A 17,196-nucleotide genomic window follows, 5' to 3' on the forward strand; every position below is an offset into this window, starting at 1 on the left:
TCCGGCAAAGGCACTTTACCTATGTTTGTCTCTCTCCACCCAGGAGTATAAATGGGTACCTGGTAGGATGATGTGACATTGAATGAATTAGTCTGTATCGGCACCCGAATCACTTACAAGACTTATTTTTTCGCAAGTATTTGAGGAACACATTGTGTATTCACTACGATAACATATCAGGTAGGCCAAAACATCTATCTCTATACTATAAAATTACTTTTGTTTGAAGTATTTTTGTTTTGCATTATTATGTTAATTTACAGTTTTGCTTTACATTCAAATGTATGTTACTATTATTACAACAAAACTTGGCAGGTTAGAAGGGTGATACCAGCATTCCCAGATTTAAATAAGCTTAATTATTATTCATGTTGTAGGCCTAATGTTATTATGACAGGGAAGCAAAAGAAATTAGTGGATATATTCTCTCCCGGAAGTTCGAAATTACTCAAGAGGTTGACAACAAAAAGAAATAAATCAAATTGAATGAGGAGAAACCAATCCTGCAGTTCTTACTGATTTATAAGCCCTTCAATCAAACATACAGTACAACATTATGAACTCCATGAAATCCAAACCCCATGACAGCCAACATTTCAAATTTTACGAGCAAACCGTGAATAGTCTACTATTGTTGGAATTTAAACTTATAATTCTTCTGGCGACAATGGATTTGGTAGTGTTTTGTCATTTGGATTTTGGATACATATTCATATGAAGGCGTTCATTATTTCTTACAACCTCTTTCACCTTTCGTGAACCTAAACTGATGAGATAAAAGAATGGAGGAAGACTTACTGTAAGCGAGACCCCAGTGAAGGACGATCAGGACAGTGCCGCCATTATGCTGAATACCCATAAAGTCAACCCTGAACATGCTGACCCCATTTTGAGACGAAAAATAAGCCTATTAAATTTTTAATGTATACTTCCGATGCGCAACATCGTTCCACTGATGATCAATATTATGAGTTTATATATTCAGATATTAAAAACATAGGCCTATATAAAAACATATGTTATTTAGAAAAGCTTACATAACCAATGTTTAATGAATATAATTAATTTCCTATGACTGATATTGAACAACAAACAGTTTATAATTTTAGGTTTTGTCTCCAACCACACAAAATCAACAATAAGCCAGTCCAGCTTCCAATCGGAACTCGATTGAAAGAAGACCTGCCACAAGTAATTAAAAAATTTTCTTTATTTTATCAGGATTTTTTCTAAGATATACCAATTTAATTTTTTTCCAAATTTGGGACTGATCTAACCCAGCATCCAAGATGTTTATCAGTCAACAACTGGAAAGCTAGTGTAATTTCAAGCCCCGAATTAACACAATTTCTATCCACCGGACACACAGAATAAAACTTATATTTTAAATACAAGTCACTGAGGGATGGAGACAGAATATAGATATATCACCTATAGCTTCAATATTCACCAAAAAATGAAACTGTTTACAAAAAAGTTATAGACACAATTAGGTCTACATGTCAAGTATTAACTACATACAGTTTATAACTATACGGATTTACAAGCTTATGCATCACATACGCGCACAAATAGACACAATAATAAACAAAAGATCACAAAGTTCAGAGCTGACGATCGTAAAGATTTACTACTGCTATTGCATAGCATAATAATCAATATAGTCGTTACTTATTAACACTATAAATATTTACTGTCTGAATGCTGTCTCTTAAAGTGCCTCTATCGTCATGGTTGATTGGAAGCCTGCATTTATGCTTTAATTATGTTGAAAAAGTAAACACCCTGATGCATTCTACCTTATGAATGGCTGACAGTGATTAATGTTAGAATGTAATGCTAATGCTAGAATATAATATATACAATGCAAACAGTATTTATACTATGCTTGTTGACTTTTAGAACATTATCCATGTGATCAACATTAGCCAATGAGAGAACAACTCCAAACCAGCCTGTTTTCCATTTAATGATATCGGGATGGCCTATCAAATACATTCAGCTTGTTAGCTTAATAATCATTAATAAAAATGTGTACAACTTAGGTATCATATAAAAAACTATAATATAATACCGTAGATAACAATAAATTCAGATAAATTATGTATTTTAATATCTATCATAATCATTAATCAAACTAATCTGAATGTTGTGAATTGCACTGGACTTTGCACAGCAAATCAATTTAAAATTAACGAGGGATGATCTTGTAACGTTACAATTTTTGAAGGAAAACAACTTAGAATAAATAATGTATGTGTCTCTCAGATAGAATGTCTGATTAAACAATATATAATGGTAATATAACTTCAGACAATCTGATCAAATAAATTATGTGTCTGTTCATTGCTTTAATAAGTTTGAACAACTGAGTGAGTGTAAATAACGTATATGTCTGTCAGACAGAATGTCTGATTAACAATATGTAATAGTAATATAATATCTGATCAAACAAATTATGTCTGTTCATTGCTTTGGTAAGTTTGAATTCGTCCTCTTATACTTTTATATAAATATAATGCTTTTACATCTTTAAAAAAATGCTTTAGAAAAGTCTTACAATATACAGTAGTATGTTTGTTTTTCAGATATCAACATACCCTGCATCTGATGAAGTAAGGCATAGGCATTGCTAATGCAGTTAGTACCCTTATTAAAAGGACACCTTCAAGAGAACCAATACAAGTTTTCCCATAATACTGGGATGTCATTGGTCGTAGTGCTAAAAGAAGTATTTTCCTTGCTTTCACACCTGAAAAATGTATCCCTTAATAAGGATATTCTAAAGGACGGGCTTTTACTGTACATTAAATGGACTGCTTTAATTGTTTAATTAATTATATTTATAGCTTTAAAGATTTATTACTATATTTATTACACTAGTATTAGGGCCTCTTTGTGTCACATTGCTCTGAAAACAAACCTCTTGAAATTTGAATAAATCACCAAACTTCTGAAAGACATACCAAACACGATTTTTTAGAAATATGTACTGTCTACTATGACAAAAAAACAAAAATGAGGTTTCCATTATTTATACCAATAAAGACTTTTTATCTTGAAAAAAGACAAACCAAACACATGATTTATTAGAAATATGCATTGTCTACATTGACAAAGAAAAATGAGGTTTCCCATTGTTTATACCAATAAAGACTTTTTACTCTTGAAAAATACTTCTTAAGACAGAGATCCCATGTTGGAAAACCGAAAAACAGGGAAAATTTTTTTTGCGAAGCAATCGCCTCCTGTAGTGACGCGCTGTGATGCCTTACAATGCGCTGCGCAACATGAAAGTGTTACACAAAAAGAAGGAAACAAACTGTTTTCATCAATTTGTATAATTTTATTTAACAATTTTGCATTTGTTTACACATTGCTGTTGGCCTAAAATTTATAAATATTATTATTTATTTAGCATTGTTCTAGTAGAGTGTTCTTGGCAGCAGTCAACAAGGCTTTGCTTGGTTCATGCTTGGCATATTAGAGGCTATGGCTGATTTACTACATCTATTCAAAGAACATAGAATTGTAGCTAAATAACTGCAACTTGCAAGATACACACGTTTGCTGAGAAATTTTAAAAATATATATATTTTAATTTAGTAAATCATACTACAGTTACATGTTTTAAGTCAGCATTTATATATGTCTAGCCTATAATAACTGGTACATATGAAAAAACATTAATCCCTGCCTCGCTAGGCTCCATCTATACGTGCGAGGCCCAAGGCCGCTAAGTCACAACCACCACTACACAAAGGCGCCCACCAAACACAACACACATACACCCTGCAGTGCAGATAGAGCCTAGGCCTTCATTTTTTGGAAGACTGCTATTAACCTATTAACTACGATTTTGTAGTATTATTATTAAAAACTGAAGCGTACTTAAAAGAAAAAGTTTTTTTTATGCACCGATTCTCCAAGTTCCAAATCCTACATTTTTTCGTGAAATTTTCGGGATATTTTTAAAAAACGGGAGATATTAATAAAAAAAATCGGGAGGGCGGGAGACGGCCTAAAAAATTGGGAGATATGAGTTGACACATTTTTTTTAAAAATAAAAACTAGGCAGTCTAATAAACAACGACAAAGAACTCCTTGTGCTGTAGTATGCAAACTCTGATCCACTCTACCACAAGCACGCACTTAAAAACCACCACTCAAGTTAGTTGCACATCAACCATTTTAGAATATGTAGGGCCTATATATGTACCACAGTATAAGTACAAAGAAAAAAGTGTTTTGAATTGCATAAGGCATTGGAAAATCTTGAAATCTCAGTCAGTCAATTAGAAACACTATACAGTGACAGAATTCAAAATAGAAGGGCCCCAAGACTACTACAGACCATGGAGGTATTATTGAGAAGATCACTCGAAAAAGCTTCGCGCACGCAGCGCTATGCAAATGAGGCAAGAACACTATTAATCATAAAGATATTTAATGGGTTAAAATCAAACGGGTTATCGCACAACTGCCGTGTTGAAGCGTATAAACGCATGTCGTTGCCAAGTTGCTGCTAACAAAAAAATGTGAATAATAAGATAACACGCCCACGCGCGATCCAAAGGCAAGGAACACATTGGTTTGTTGCGTCAAAGGGATCTGTTACCGAGTGATCTCTTTCTCAATAATACTTCCATGTACAGACCAAGGGTCTATAACACACCTCAGCCCCACCATGGTTGGGGCTGAGGTACGAAATTTAATGGCTATGGCATCTCTAATGGCCAAAATGGCACACTTAGATTTGAATATGATATTCTCTTTTTTTCTCCATCTTTTTAAATATACAAAATTTAGAATTACAGCATGAAATTAATAATTAAAATCTAGAACACACTTTTGAATCCTACTTTTAGAACTTTTCATAACTCAAGGATTACATTTTTGCTTAAAATACAAAGAATGTGTTGCTCAGGCTTGGCAACAAAACACTGGTGTGGTATTTTTTCCTCCACATTAAATTAGCAGATGGTATAACATTTTTACAACTAAATGCATGTTACAAACAATACAAATTGTGTATAATCCGGCCTACACACTACACTTAATTATCAACACATTCTGTAAGATGTTTGGATGTCAACGATGGGAGAAAACCATATCCTATGAGAAAAAAACAAAACAGAAAGTAATGCACGGAATGAAACATATGCCAAGGGTGGTATCAAGGGGGAATACATAAAGGCATGCTGTTATGCACTGAATGATTGGAAGGTTAAAGCTACAGTGAACCAAATGAAAGCAGCGCTAAAGCATTAAAGGGGCCTTTAATGCTAAAAAATCTAATCGTCCAATTATTCGACAAGAGTGAAAAGAAAGGTTTCATAAAAACAGTGGAGACCTCATTTTGTGTGAAATTTCATGTTTTAAATTTGTATTCTTTGTGTAAAATGAGCCATTATCTGTACTTAAGTGACTTAAGAGGTGGCACTTGACTACCCTGTTAAATAAGTACATACTCAGATAGAAGTGGCAGTGCGAGTGCACCCTAAGGCAGAAGAATATGGCACAAAACCAGAGACAACACTCTCAGCAAGTGACAAGGCAGACAAAGTGGCAACAGAAATCTTGGTTTATGTACTTATAAGCCAATAATTACGGCAACATCAAATTATGGTGTTTCATTAATTTACTACCTTTTGTTTATGCCTTCATTATTTTTTTCATAGGTTCTGCAAAATTAATTTTAAATTTAATGCTTAATTTTTTAAACATAATGTAAATCCAAACCAGAGCCTAGCAGGCATCAATGTTCCTATGCATGATACATGACTTAACCAACCATAATTATTTTCTGATTAAGTCATAATAAATGACATAATCAGAAAATATGGTTGGGTCAAATTTGTGTGGTGGTTAAAAAAAAATCAGGGGGAGTCTTTATGGCAGAAAATAATGATTTTAGACCACATTGGTAATATAATTTGATAGGCAAATTACAGTAATGTCTTTAGCAAATTTCTTTGAAAAAATTTCGTAGGCCTAGGCTCTGCTACGTATACTACTGCATAACAAAGAAATCGACCCATGTGGTGCATTCTTAAATTTTACACACATTATTTGAATGTATACGTATAAGACGATAACACGATATCATTGATTAAACGACCTACCACCCTCGCATCGCAGTAACTACTGTACTAAACTAGGCCTAGGCCTCAGGTTTTTGTGGAAAGCCTAAGCTAGATAGTCGTTATGTACCCGACAGTCGGCTGCCTTTATATCTTCACTTGTCTTCAGTTTGCATTTAAAGGGTACACTGCTACATAGCCAACTGTCGAGGATATAGTACCTTCATATGACTACTCATACAGCAGAAAAAAACGTCACATGGAGATAGCGAAAAATGGAGATCTAAAAGAAAAAACGATGTATTTCAGCAAGTATTCAAACCTTTTTTTTTTATTTTAGGCCTTCTTCAAAATGCCTATGCCTATAGCAGTTGATTTTTTCTTGCCGCAAAACCAAAATAGTTCCATTCACGCCGACTTGCTGATTGGTTAGCGCGAGTCCTGACTGAACACTGCGGAAACTTCACATCGCGAGGAAAAACAAAATGTCGGAAAACTTTTTTTTTACGCATGCGCATTTGCATAAATATCTACACACACACACGCATACATACACTACACATAGGGAAAACAGTGAAAAGTGATTACAATAGTTCCTATTGCATTACATGCATAGGAACTAATAAAATTAATTGTTAGTTTCTCACCCAGGATTTGAAATTATTTTTTGGTCAGGGTATTTATTATTTGCTTTTTATTATCCTATATACTAATGGTAAACAGGCTGGTAAATAGTAAAAATAGTTTTTTATACAAAAGTTTTTTTTATAAAAGAAGTAAATTTAATCTTTGTAATGTATTTCCACCATTTATGTTCCCATCACCTTTTAGGCTTCACATCATTCTATCAGATAGTCATTATTTTTTATTGCCCATGGAAATATGAAAGATTTTTTTTAATGAAAAATGGCAAGTAGTAAATTTTTCATGAGGCTCCAAAAATAGCAATTAATTGTTTCTGGCCTAAGCATTTACGCAAAAAAAAAAAAAATTTACAAATGGAAATGTTTGTAATTTTATAGGTCCAATCACATGAAGGAAAATATAATTACAGAGGGCAGGCTTTATATGACTTCTCCAGAACACAAGGTCGTATGGAGATGGTTATGTAAACATTTCATAATCGGGCACTTTGACGCCGGTAAAAAGCTTTTAAATCCACTGCATGACGATAACAATTTTCTTGTATGTGTCACAACTGGCACACAATGATATGTCCCGAGGTTTTATTAAACTAGTGCAAGCACAAGATACCTTGCGATTTTTTATACAGGAAAACCATGCATCCTGATTTCAATGAAAACTTTCCATTAACGCTCCACACCACTTGAAGCAAACCTGACCTGCTTCTTCTAAGCTATCATTTTTATCATCAATTATGACATTATGTGACATACTGTAGTGAAGTTTCCAGCCAAGATAGTGTAACAAGGAAAACATAAAACTGTGTACCTTAAATACTAGCATTAAACTGCTGTGCACAACAAGGCATAAAAACAACTCCAACTAAAGAAATGAAGGCCATGATTGTCAAACTATATTCAGTTTAATAAGATCAGGATAAAAATATTTATTTGCTAATTTCACAAAACTAAAAGAAAGCCCACTTTTTTTTTTTATAGGAACATATTTTATAAGAACACCGAGTCTGAAATTGCTTAAAAATTAAGAACAAATAAGAACAAATTGAGGCTGAAGTAAAATGTCAAATGAGGTTATTTCTAAAAAAAAAAAAACAGGAAAAACAACAAATCTTTTTTGTAGGTGTGGCTATGTAATGCCCACTATACAGTTCAGTAATATACTGCTGTACAATAATAATTTTCTGTTTGAAAAGTGTGTAAAAATAAGAACAAAATAAGAACATTTTGAGCCTGAAATCGGTAAAAAAAAAAATAAGAACGCCCACAGCCTGGGCAAAATTGTACTGGTTCATATAATAAAAGTGTAGTTCTCCCGGATATTAGAGAAGGGAAGGAAGCCTGAACAAAACTTCTTTGTATCCTTTCATAGATTAACTACAGAATGTTTTGTAGTGCACAGAGGCCTTTGAAGATAGCATGATTATTATTTTCATTAATAGGCCTACTTAAGTAAGCATCAGCCATTATAAGGTCAGATATAAAAAGAATGAATGAATGATAATTTACATCTATTAATGTACATGTAAAATTATTCAATTAAATATTAATATTTAACATTATAAATGCAATTCAAACATTGAAATATATATTTACTTATTATATATATAGTTGTTTACCTATAATATCAAATTACAGTATATTACATTCTTAATCTAACCATGTGTAAAAAGCAAAACAAAAAAATTCATATATTTTAAGTACTGTACTACTATACTAAATTATATTTTTCTACTTTATTTTATTGAAGCACACGGTAGGAAAACAAGAACACTTGAAGACAAAAGAGCAATGTTATAGGATTTATCAAATTTTTAAAGGGGCAATACAAAACAATATTCCGTATTCTACAAGCTTAAATCATAAACTCTGGCCTACTCAACAGATTCTCTTTTCCTTCTTGTAAGCTGTGATTGGATGCCGGCATTCTCAGATTCCATATCCACGGATTAGGGGCCCTAATCTAGGCTAAATCCATTATTTTTTTTCTCATGACTAATAATATCATCTTACTACAATTATAAGAATTGGTTTTGAATAGCATTGATAGCATAAATTGCAAAATGTAATAATCATATTAGTGACAATTTTGTTTATTTGATGCTGGAAATAAATAAACACTTGCAGAGTTTTTAGAAGGCAGTTTGAATTTAGTGGTTCCATTAAGGTTCTTAAACTCGTGGTTGGAAGTTCGAAACACTAGCCGACCATTTTTGGTTATATCCCAGCTTGCAATGTGAAAGGGCCGTTAAGCGGTTCGCTATTATAATCTTGCACTTTATTCCTACTGTACTGTGCAGTATTGCTAGCAATGGAATTAAATCAGACACCAAAGGGCATAAAAGTCCTTAACGATTCAGAGTACACACAGTAATATCGCGGTAATAATACCGGTACACTTACGACATGGATCATCCATACCAACCAATTACTGCGATAATATTGTCTTTCAGCTGGAATAGATCACGCACCCTGACAAAACCAATGGTTAATTACATTGCAGACTGAGGGAGTGCTTTATTGTTTGTTTTTAGAAAATTGCCGAAAGAATGTCTAACTTAGGGAGGGGATTATCTATAATAATACGCTTTTTCTATGTTCAGTGTATTAATATATTTGCACACTTTCATTTCACGTACAATACTGAACAGGTCCATCCCAATTTAAACCAGTTTACAACATTAACATTTATAACACATGATATCACTTTAATTCTTTGTAATAAGAACCGCTCTTGAAAAATCACCAGGATAAATAAGCACCACTTTGAAACCAGGAAAAATGATGTAATCTCTGTGGCTTACTCATGGAACTATGAAAAAAGTAACTACATAATTTGCAAAAATCCCTAGTAATAGCATTGTAGTTTTGATGTGTGCTGGTTTCATTTTTTATCTACCTCCCCAAGGTCATTGTATAATCTAATATAAAATATCTAAAAGAATCACCTTAGAACTTTACAATGTTACTTGAAGCATGGTTCCAGAGGAAACGAAATTGTTGACGCTGTAGAACCAATTTTTCTAAGACACAAAAAGCGTTTTTAGCGAAAAACATGGAAGCGGTTGATGATACAGATTTTTGAATATTTAAAATCTGGCGGAAAAAAGGGTGGTTACGTTTCTTTTCATCCAGTTTTATAAAAAAAAAAAATAGTAATGGTAAGTGGTAATAGAAACTAAAGTAAATTAAATATGAAATAAGCACATGTCAAAAAGATTCTCTGAAATTTTCCTAAAATTTACTATTTTGTTGATAATCAATGAACCATTAATATATCAATTAGAGCTTTCAAAAGCAAAACCCCATAAAATAACCTTTTAAAAAAATTCCTATAGGCCTCTAAGACCGCCAATGATTGGCAGTTATTGTGATTTCTCAATCATCTAAAAAATTATTGCATTCAAGAATGTGGAGTGCGATTGAGTTTCCTCCACGCTTCATTTACCTTCCATCGTCAGTTGCTTGGCAACGGCTAAGAGCTGTTTTCTACCAGGTTTGGAATCCAACACCCTATATTTGCATAGGTACATATACACCGGTTAATTCATTAAATACATCTTGGCATATAACAACCGGGATGAATCTCTGTCATTTCACACAGCAATCCCAGTTCTAACAGTATGGTTCTTTTCAATTTTGCCTAATTAAAATTAATGTAGAAACCTACTTCGTATTTGATTACCATGCATAGAATAAACATTATCATGGATGAATTTCAATGTATTATATTATTATCTTAATTCTACTGTAGTACTGTTCCACTATATGGGATCCATATCATAAATCTGACAAAAACAAGCTAGATGACCCAAAACAAAGCAGCTAGATTTGTAGCTAATGATTACAGCGGAGAATCAAGTATCGATTCTTGCCGACTTAGAAAAATTATATATTCGCAGAACCAAGTTACGCCTCGTCCAGATTTACAAAGAAACTGAGGACTAGCCCCCATGTAATATAAAATGAATATCTTCAACCTACGAATTCTAACGTCACCACTAGACAATCCAGTACAGGTAAATGCAAACATTTCGAACCAACAAAGACTGTTATTGTTACTCACTTTACCCAAAGACAATTCTTTAATGGAATCAGTTAAGCCCCTTTCAGATAGACGTTGCCGCAATATTGCGGTTTAAATACCACCGCGCAATTGTTTTTAACTTTAACCTTGTTTGTTTATATGCATAAATGCACACGCCAGCTTGATTGCCGCAACAGCGAGTAGAACTTTTCAGACAACACAAGCCAGAAACCATTACCGCAATACTGCAGCAATATAGTATTACTAGCATGCAAGGTGACCTAAAGTAAACCGGCATATTGGTGTATCAACCTTTTCAGACAGAAACCCATGCCGGCATGCTTACCGCAATATTGCAGTTTTGTTGCTCTCTCTGAAAAGGGGCTTTGGATTGGGCTAAAAGAACTGCACCAAATATTACCATTTTTAAAAATAAATTGAACACCATCAATAAATATTCAAAGCAACTATATAAAAGCACATTTGTTACTTTGCACCTAACCCTGACCAATGTACAAGATAACCAGTTTATGGTGTTTGTAAGTCACAATAGATACTGTGTGCTTATAATTTTTTTTTTATACTGTCTTTATTTAAATTACTATAGAAAGTGGTTTATGTTTGTTCTGGTGTAATGTTTTTTCCATTTATTTCATATTTTCAAGGGTGGCCCCTTAAGCACAGAGCATCCTCAGAGGCAAGCCTAAATAAAGCATAATGGCATAGCATTATTAAAATCACTATTTTCAGAAGATCATGTTTTTTCAAACTCTAAATATAATACGGTGTTACTATTTCGAGGTATAGTAGTCAGTATTTGTGACAATACAAAAACGACAACAATGAACTCTATAAGCCCATGACAGTGCAACCATTCTCAATGTTGCCTACAGCAACTTTCCCGTTTTTCAAGTGTGTCCATCCGTGTCCACTTTTGTATTGAAAAATTTTTAGTGGTTACTGTACTTTTCATACTACAAGTTGTAAATATAGTATTTTACTTGTTCTGTGGTTCCTATACTATCTGTTGATTACAGTATATTCACCTTACCATCATAATTTTAGACTTCTAGATAAAAAAAATAGCATCAATTTTGTTGATTATCTTTTATATCAGTATTAATAGTCCTGCCGGCAACCAGTAGAGTACATCAGAGTACAGCAACCCCAGTTTCATATCACGGGTGGAAATCAAAGTTTCCGGGCTTCAAACAGGGAAGAAAAGTGCGTTCTGTTTTCTATTATCTACAGGAAATCTCCTTCACGTGGTCAAAGTCAGTCGAAACAGATAATGAGAATTTCCAATAAAAGAAAAGGAAAAATTCAAAGTCACTGAACGTACTTGAAAATGACTTGACAAGCCAAATTTATATGCGTAGGTCGGTCTTGCAGTGGAGTACAAATACTCTTTAATGGCAATCTGCATATTATTACTAAAGACCAAATAATATCTCACCTAAACAAAATTATGTGTATGTTTTTTAGCTCAAATGTCATTTTCAAATAACAAGCTATGTCAGGTTACCTTTTTCACAATAGTTTTTTTTTTAATTTCAATTTATATATTGTATATTATATTGTGAAATAAAATATGACTTTAGTTACTTAAATATCAATGGCTTGAGGTAGGGAGCAGGCTAACAAGTGGGAATAAAATATAAATTTCAAAATACATAATAAAAGTATAATCAAAAAGATGCTACTATGTTAAAAAATAAAATAATACTACCTCCATGTTTTCATGTAGGCCAGTGATTATGTTTCAGTCTGCCTATAGAATAATGCTGGTACCATACTCATATTAAATTTTAACATTTATGATTTATTGGTATTTCAATTTTTAACATAGCTGGGTCTTTTTTAATACTTTTCATTATGTGATGGAAATACCGTAATTTCCACTTGCAGGGATGTGGTTTAAATGATGAGCAGAGGTAGGTGGAGCAACTTGGCCTTGAAGTTTTCCACTCAGTCTAAATGGTCTAAAGCTAATTTCATGGCCCTTCTACCAACCTTCATTACCCCCCTTTACCCATCCATCCTTAACAATGTTATCACCCACCCATAAAATGTCTGCTAACCACCCTTAGTTTTCTATAGCTACAGTACAACCTTTAATTTATATTACATTTCGTGTCCACTTGTAGAAGCTCCATACAGCATTTTCATGATTGAATGTGTTGCTTATTAGGGCTATAACAACACTTTGTCATTCTACCCTGTTACAGTGTGCATCAAACAAAACATTACAAAATTAATTCTGACCTAGATACGAGAGAATCTATTGTTTACAATGGCATATAAGATGACAATTCTTTTACGTTAAAGTAATATAAGTTAATTATTGGAGTCCATATCTGCCTGCTGCATTATGAAAGCACTAGCCTTATATTTCTAGATTGTAGCAATCCTCATCAAGTTCTGATTTTCTTTCTAGTCTGTTCATTGCCTTCTTCCCTTCTATGCCTCACTTGCTTTATCATAATTCTTCTGGTCATTCTATTTCATTAACTATATTAATTAACATACTTCAATGGACATTTCCACTAAACCACGCCCCTTAGGTCCGACAAAATGACAATGTTAGAGTATATGCACACACATGCATCTATGAGACAACACCTGTCTGTGAGACATGCCCATATTCCTGGCACTGTTCTGATTGGTCACTTGTTGAGTTTGACTGACACTCCAGAAAGGTTCATTGTACTTAAACAACTTCCCAGAATAAATAATTATATTCAATTTGACATAATGTACTTTGTTTCATGTTATAAATTTTTTTTTTTACAAATATTTTCCTCTCTAAATATTAACAGACGTGCATTTTTTTTTGTAGTAAAAAGTATCTGTATCACCAAAAGCTGTTTTGTTTTGTTGGAAGTTGGTTAACTTACTTGATCCAATTAAATAAGCCATTCAATGGAATTTTTGGGAGTTCTTTACATTTTATGAGACAGAGGAAAAACTATTTTAAGAAAAACTGTTTTACAGAACATTTTAATCAAATCAAAGCACAAAAATAGAATATTTTTAAGTATACTGACCGGATGTTGCTCACCATACAACTGCTAACACTACAGTCAGAACAACAGACATAGAAAATCATTAATCATTTTTCTGGAAAATAGAGCATGTTGTGAACTCTTGTAATTTTCTTATGGTTGTCAAGGTGCCTTAGGGATGACAGCCAATCATAAGTTGTTCAATGAAGCATAATGGGGTCAAGGTCATATTTCTAAAAATAGAACTGGCATTCACTATGGCCAATTAAAAATAATATTGTTACCCATCCACTGCAAAGTACAGAACAGTAAAGAAAATGTAGACATTATCAAAATATTGAAATAAACATATTTATTAATATTGCCATGGGAAAATATGGTGAATATATAATAATAATTACATTTTTGTCTGGTAACATGCACAAATATGGTTTTTGAGTTTATTCTTCTGATTTCTATGAAATTACTCCGAATGTCATCAGGGGAATTATACATGTTTTATCATTTTCATTTTCAATGAAGAGCTAATAAATTAAACAAAGTAAATATATTAAAATCAAATATTTAAATAATTTTGATGAAATTGCACTGAACTACAGTAATTACTTAAACCAAACTCATAAATCAGACATTAAAACAAGCGAGTATTCAGTTACAAGTCAACTGTTTATTAGATTTCCAAGAAGCAATTTATAAATTTACATGTATGTTCCTCATTAATTCGAAGAGTGACATATCTTCAGAGGTACACCACCCCCAACAAAATAATTATCAACATTGATACCTGTTGTTAATCATTTATAAAATATGAAACGAAATCGAGAAAAACCAATATATTTTTGATAATGACTAGATGTCAATTTTAATAGTTCATGTATCGAAATTATAAACATTACCTATTTCTAACGGTTTCTGTACAGATTTGTTATTTAGCGACGTTGACATAATCTCAACGAGTAATCTGATGCAGGAAAATGCAATTCAACTGCAATATAACACAATCAAAATGAATTAAATTACAAACATAGCTGCAATGAGGAAACTCATTTTTATATCAAATTCATGATTGACAATCAAGTATTTTTAATGTTTCTTAGAAATCTAATAAAGAGTTTGACTTGCAACTAAAAACTTGCTTGTTTTAATGTATACGAGACCTATTAGTAATGTAATTATTTGAATGCTAAATTACAATTTTATAAAAAATGTACTTAAAATTGCTTACTTCGTGTTATTAGCTTTCCATTGTTAAGAACTAAAATGACAAAACACAACAATAAATTAACATCAAAATGACCGGCTCTGGCAAAACCCACTGTTTGTCGCAATTTCTAATTTCGCAAAAGCACCCAAAATGTTTGAGAATCAGAATTTTGAACATTTTCAGGTTTAGAATTTTATGAAAGAAGGCATATTGAAGAACATTTCTGCAAAAATATTAATCACTAAATTTAACTGAAAAATATATTAAATTTATTTTAAAAATACAAATCTTAATAATAAACTATTGATTTTGGAACCTTTGGAAGCTGTTTCCGTAAAAACCTACATGGCTGATATTCAGTGAATTAAATATTCATAACAGTGCTACAGTAATACTCAACCAATTTCCATCAAATAAACACTGTTTTAAATACAACTTAATGCAAAATCTAAAAACAGCAAAAACTCAATTTTGAATTTTCCCTACAGCACAAACAGCTATTTTTGTCAGAGCTGGTCACATACAGTATGTATTATATTACTGTTTACAATCTAATGTAATAATTTATTAACTTTAAAGGGTTTTTTTTTTTTAGTTTTCAAGCAACTTCAATGTTTTTTATGACAAAAAAATTGAATCTGAATCAGAGTCTATAATTCATATTTCTGTTCAAATAGACTTCAGTTATAGTCCACAATTAAATTTATTCATTTTTACTTAATTCATTTTTTCTATAATTATATTCAACAGGCATGTGGAGGTTTTCTCAGTATGACTGTAGGCCAATATACTGACCTTGTATATTTGTGTACAGTAAATGTTGATTAAATTTTTTATTAATTATTATGATATTGCACACTCTCTGTGGTAATATAACTTCTTTTTTCTCACAAAATAATCAATTCCAATGTTGAGTTCATTGTTCTGGTGTAATATTATTAGCTCAACACATGGAGTGCTGTATATCTCTTCATCTCGAATGTGTTAATTTTTCAGCGGCACCTTTGATCTCACAAATATTGAATTTTAATAAAATATTTTTTTATTTAATACATAAAAAAATATACATGACAAAGTATATTAATATGTTCTGATAATACTAAAGTAATCAGGAAGCTGCCAGTCAATCTGGCTGCAACGCATATCCTGCGCCGGGGGGTCTGAGGCTGAGCATATACCAATGAATAACATTAATAAATTTATTTAGAGAAAGAATCATTTTTTAGTACAATAGTACATTCGAAAGGTGATGCCGAGTTATACTTTTTTAAATATAAGAAACATTAAAATTTTGACCCGGCTCAGTGTTCTAATTTTTTTGTCGATTTCTTATTTTACACACTTTTTAAAGCAATACATTATTGTACTGTGCTGTTTTATAGAGGGTATCTAATACAGTAAATACTGTATTCACACCTACTGCACATAGTAAGGTACGGATAAGATTTGTTGGTTTTTCTATTTAAAAAAAAACCCAAAAACCTCATTTTACATTTTACCTTGCTCTCAATTTGTTCTTATTTTGTTTATAATTTTTAATTAATTTTTCTATTTGTTTTTTTCTATCTATTTTCTATTAAAATCTCTATTTCACTAAATTCCTTAAAATTGGGACCGATACATCAAAATGTTTATAATTGTTACTAAAATAACAGCCCTGACAAAAATGCCATTATTTTAAGCAGGCTAACCTAAAAATTGCATATTTTCACAAATAAAAATGATTGATAGAGTTTGTAAAAATTCATGGATTTGAATATAAAATTTTGTTTACACAAAGTGCTTGTGTTATATTATTATAAGCATCTTGCCTGGCAGGTTATTCTTCACTCCATAAATAATAGTACATAGACCTTTAAAAGGGTAAAGTTATGTTAATAACTGTAATGCAGGAATCGTTATACATATAGAGAGACAACCTTGACATGATTTTAAAATGCACTTTTCTTGTCTCAAATTACTATTGGCCAATGGCTATGATTTCAATTGGTAAAGAACTTGAGAAAACGGCAACATAGAGATCTCTGTACATTGCATATTGATTGCATATTATATTATCACTAGGTTGTTTAACAAAAGGCTCTGAAATCGAAGCAAGGCCTAACAATAGAATTGATGCCTTAACCAAAAGTTAATTGGTTTTCAGACTGCAGCATTACAATATAATATTTTATTTATTTCCAAATGCTCAATAAACAAAGAATGTATGATTTAATTATATCATTCTAGTAACTCA

The 17,196-nt window shown here is 32.0% G+C and overlaps 1 protein-coding gene across 1 annotated transcript in view; it reads right to left on the minus strand.

The window, feature by feature from the left end:
• Positions 1–17,196, minus strand: part of LOC117119741 (aryl hydrocarbon receptor repressor-like) — a 36,225-nt gene continuing 19,029 nt past the window's right edge. Inside the window, exon 3 of the mRNA XM_033264598.1 lies at positions 1–59. Coding sequence (XP_033120489.1) covers positions 16–59 — 44 coding nt within the window. The 3' untranslated portion in view covers positions 1–15. The remainder of the gene's footprint in view (positions 60–17,196) is intronic.

The sequence above is a fragment of the Anneissia japonica genome, unplaced genomic scaffold (genome assembly GCF_011630105.1).
Source record: "Anneissia japonica isolate Jap-2015-1 unplaced genomic scaffold, ASM1163010v1 scaffold11151_len745516_cov174, whole genome shotgun sequence".
NCBI classification, from domain to species: Eukaryota; Metazoa; Echinodermata; class Crinoidea; order Comatulida; family Comatulidae; genus Anneissia; species Anneissia japonica.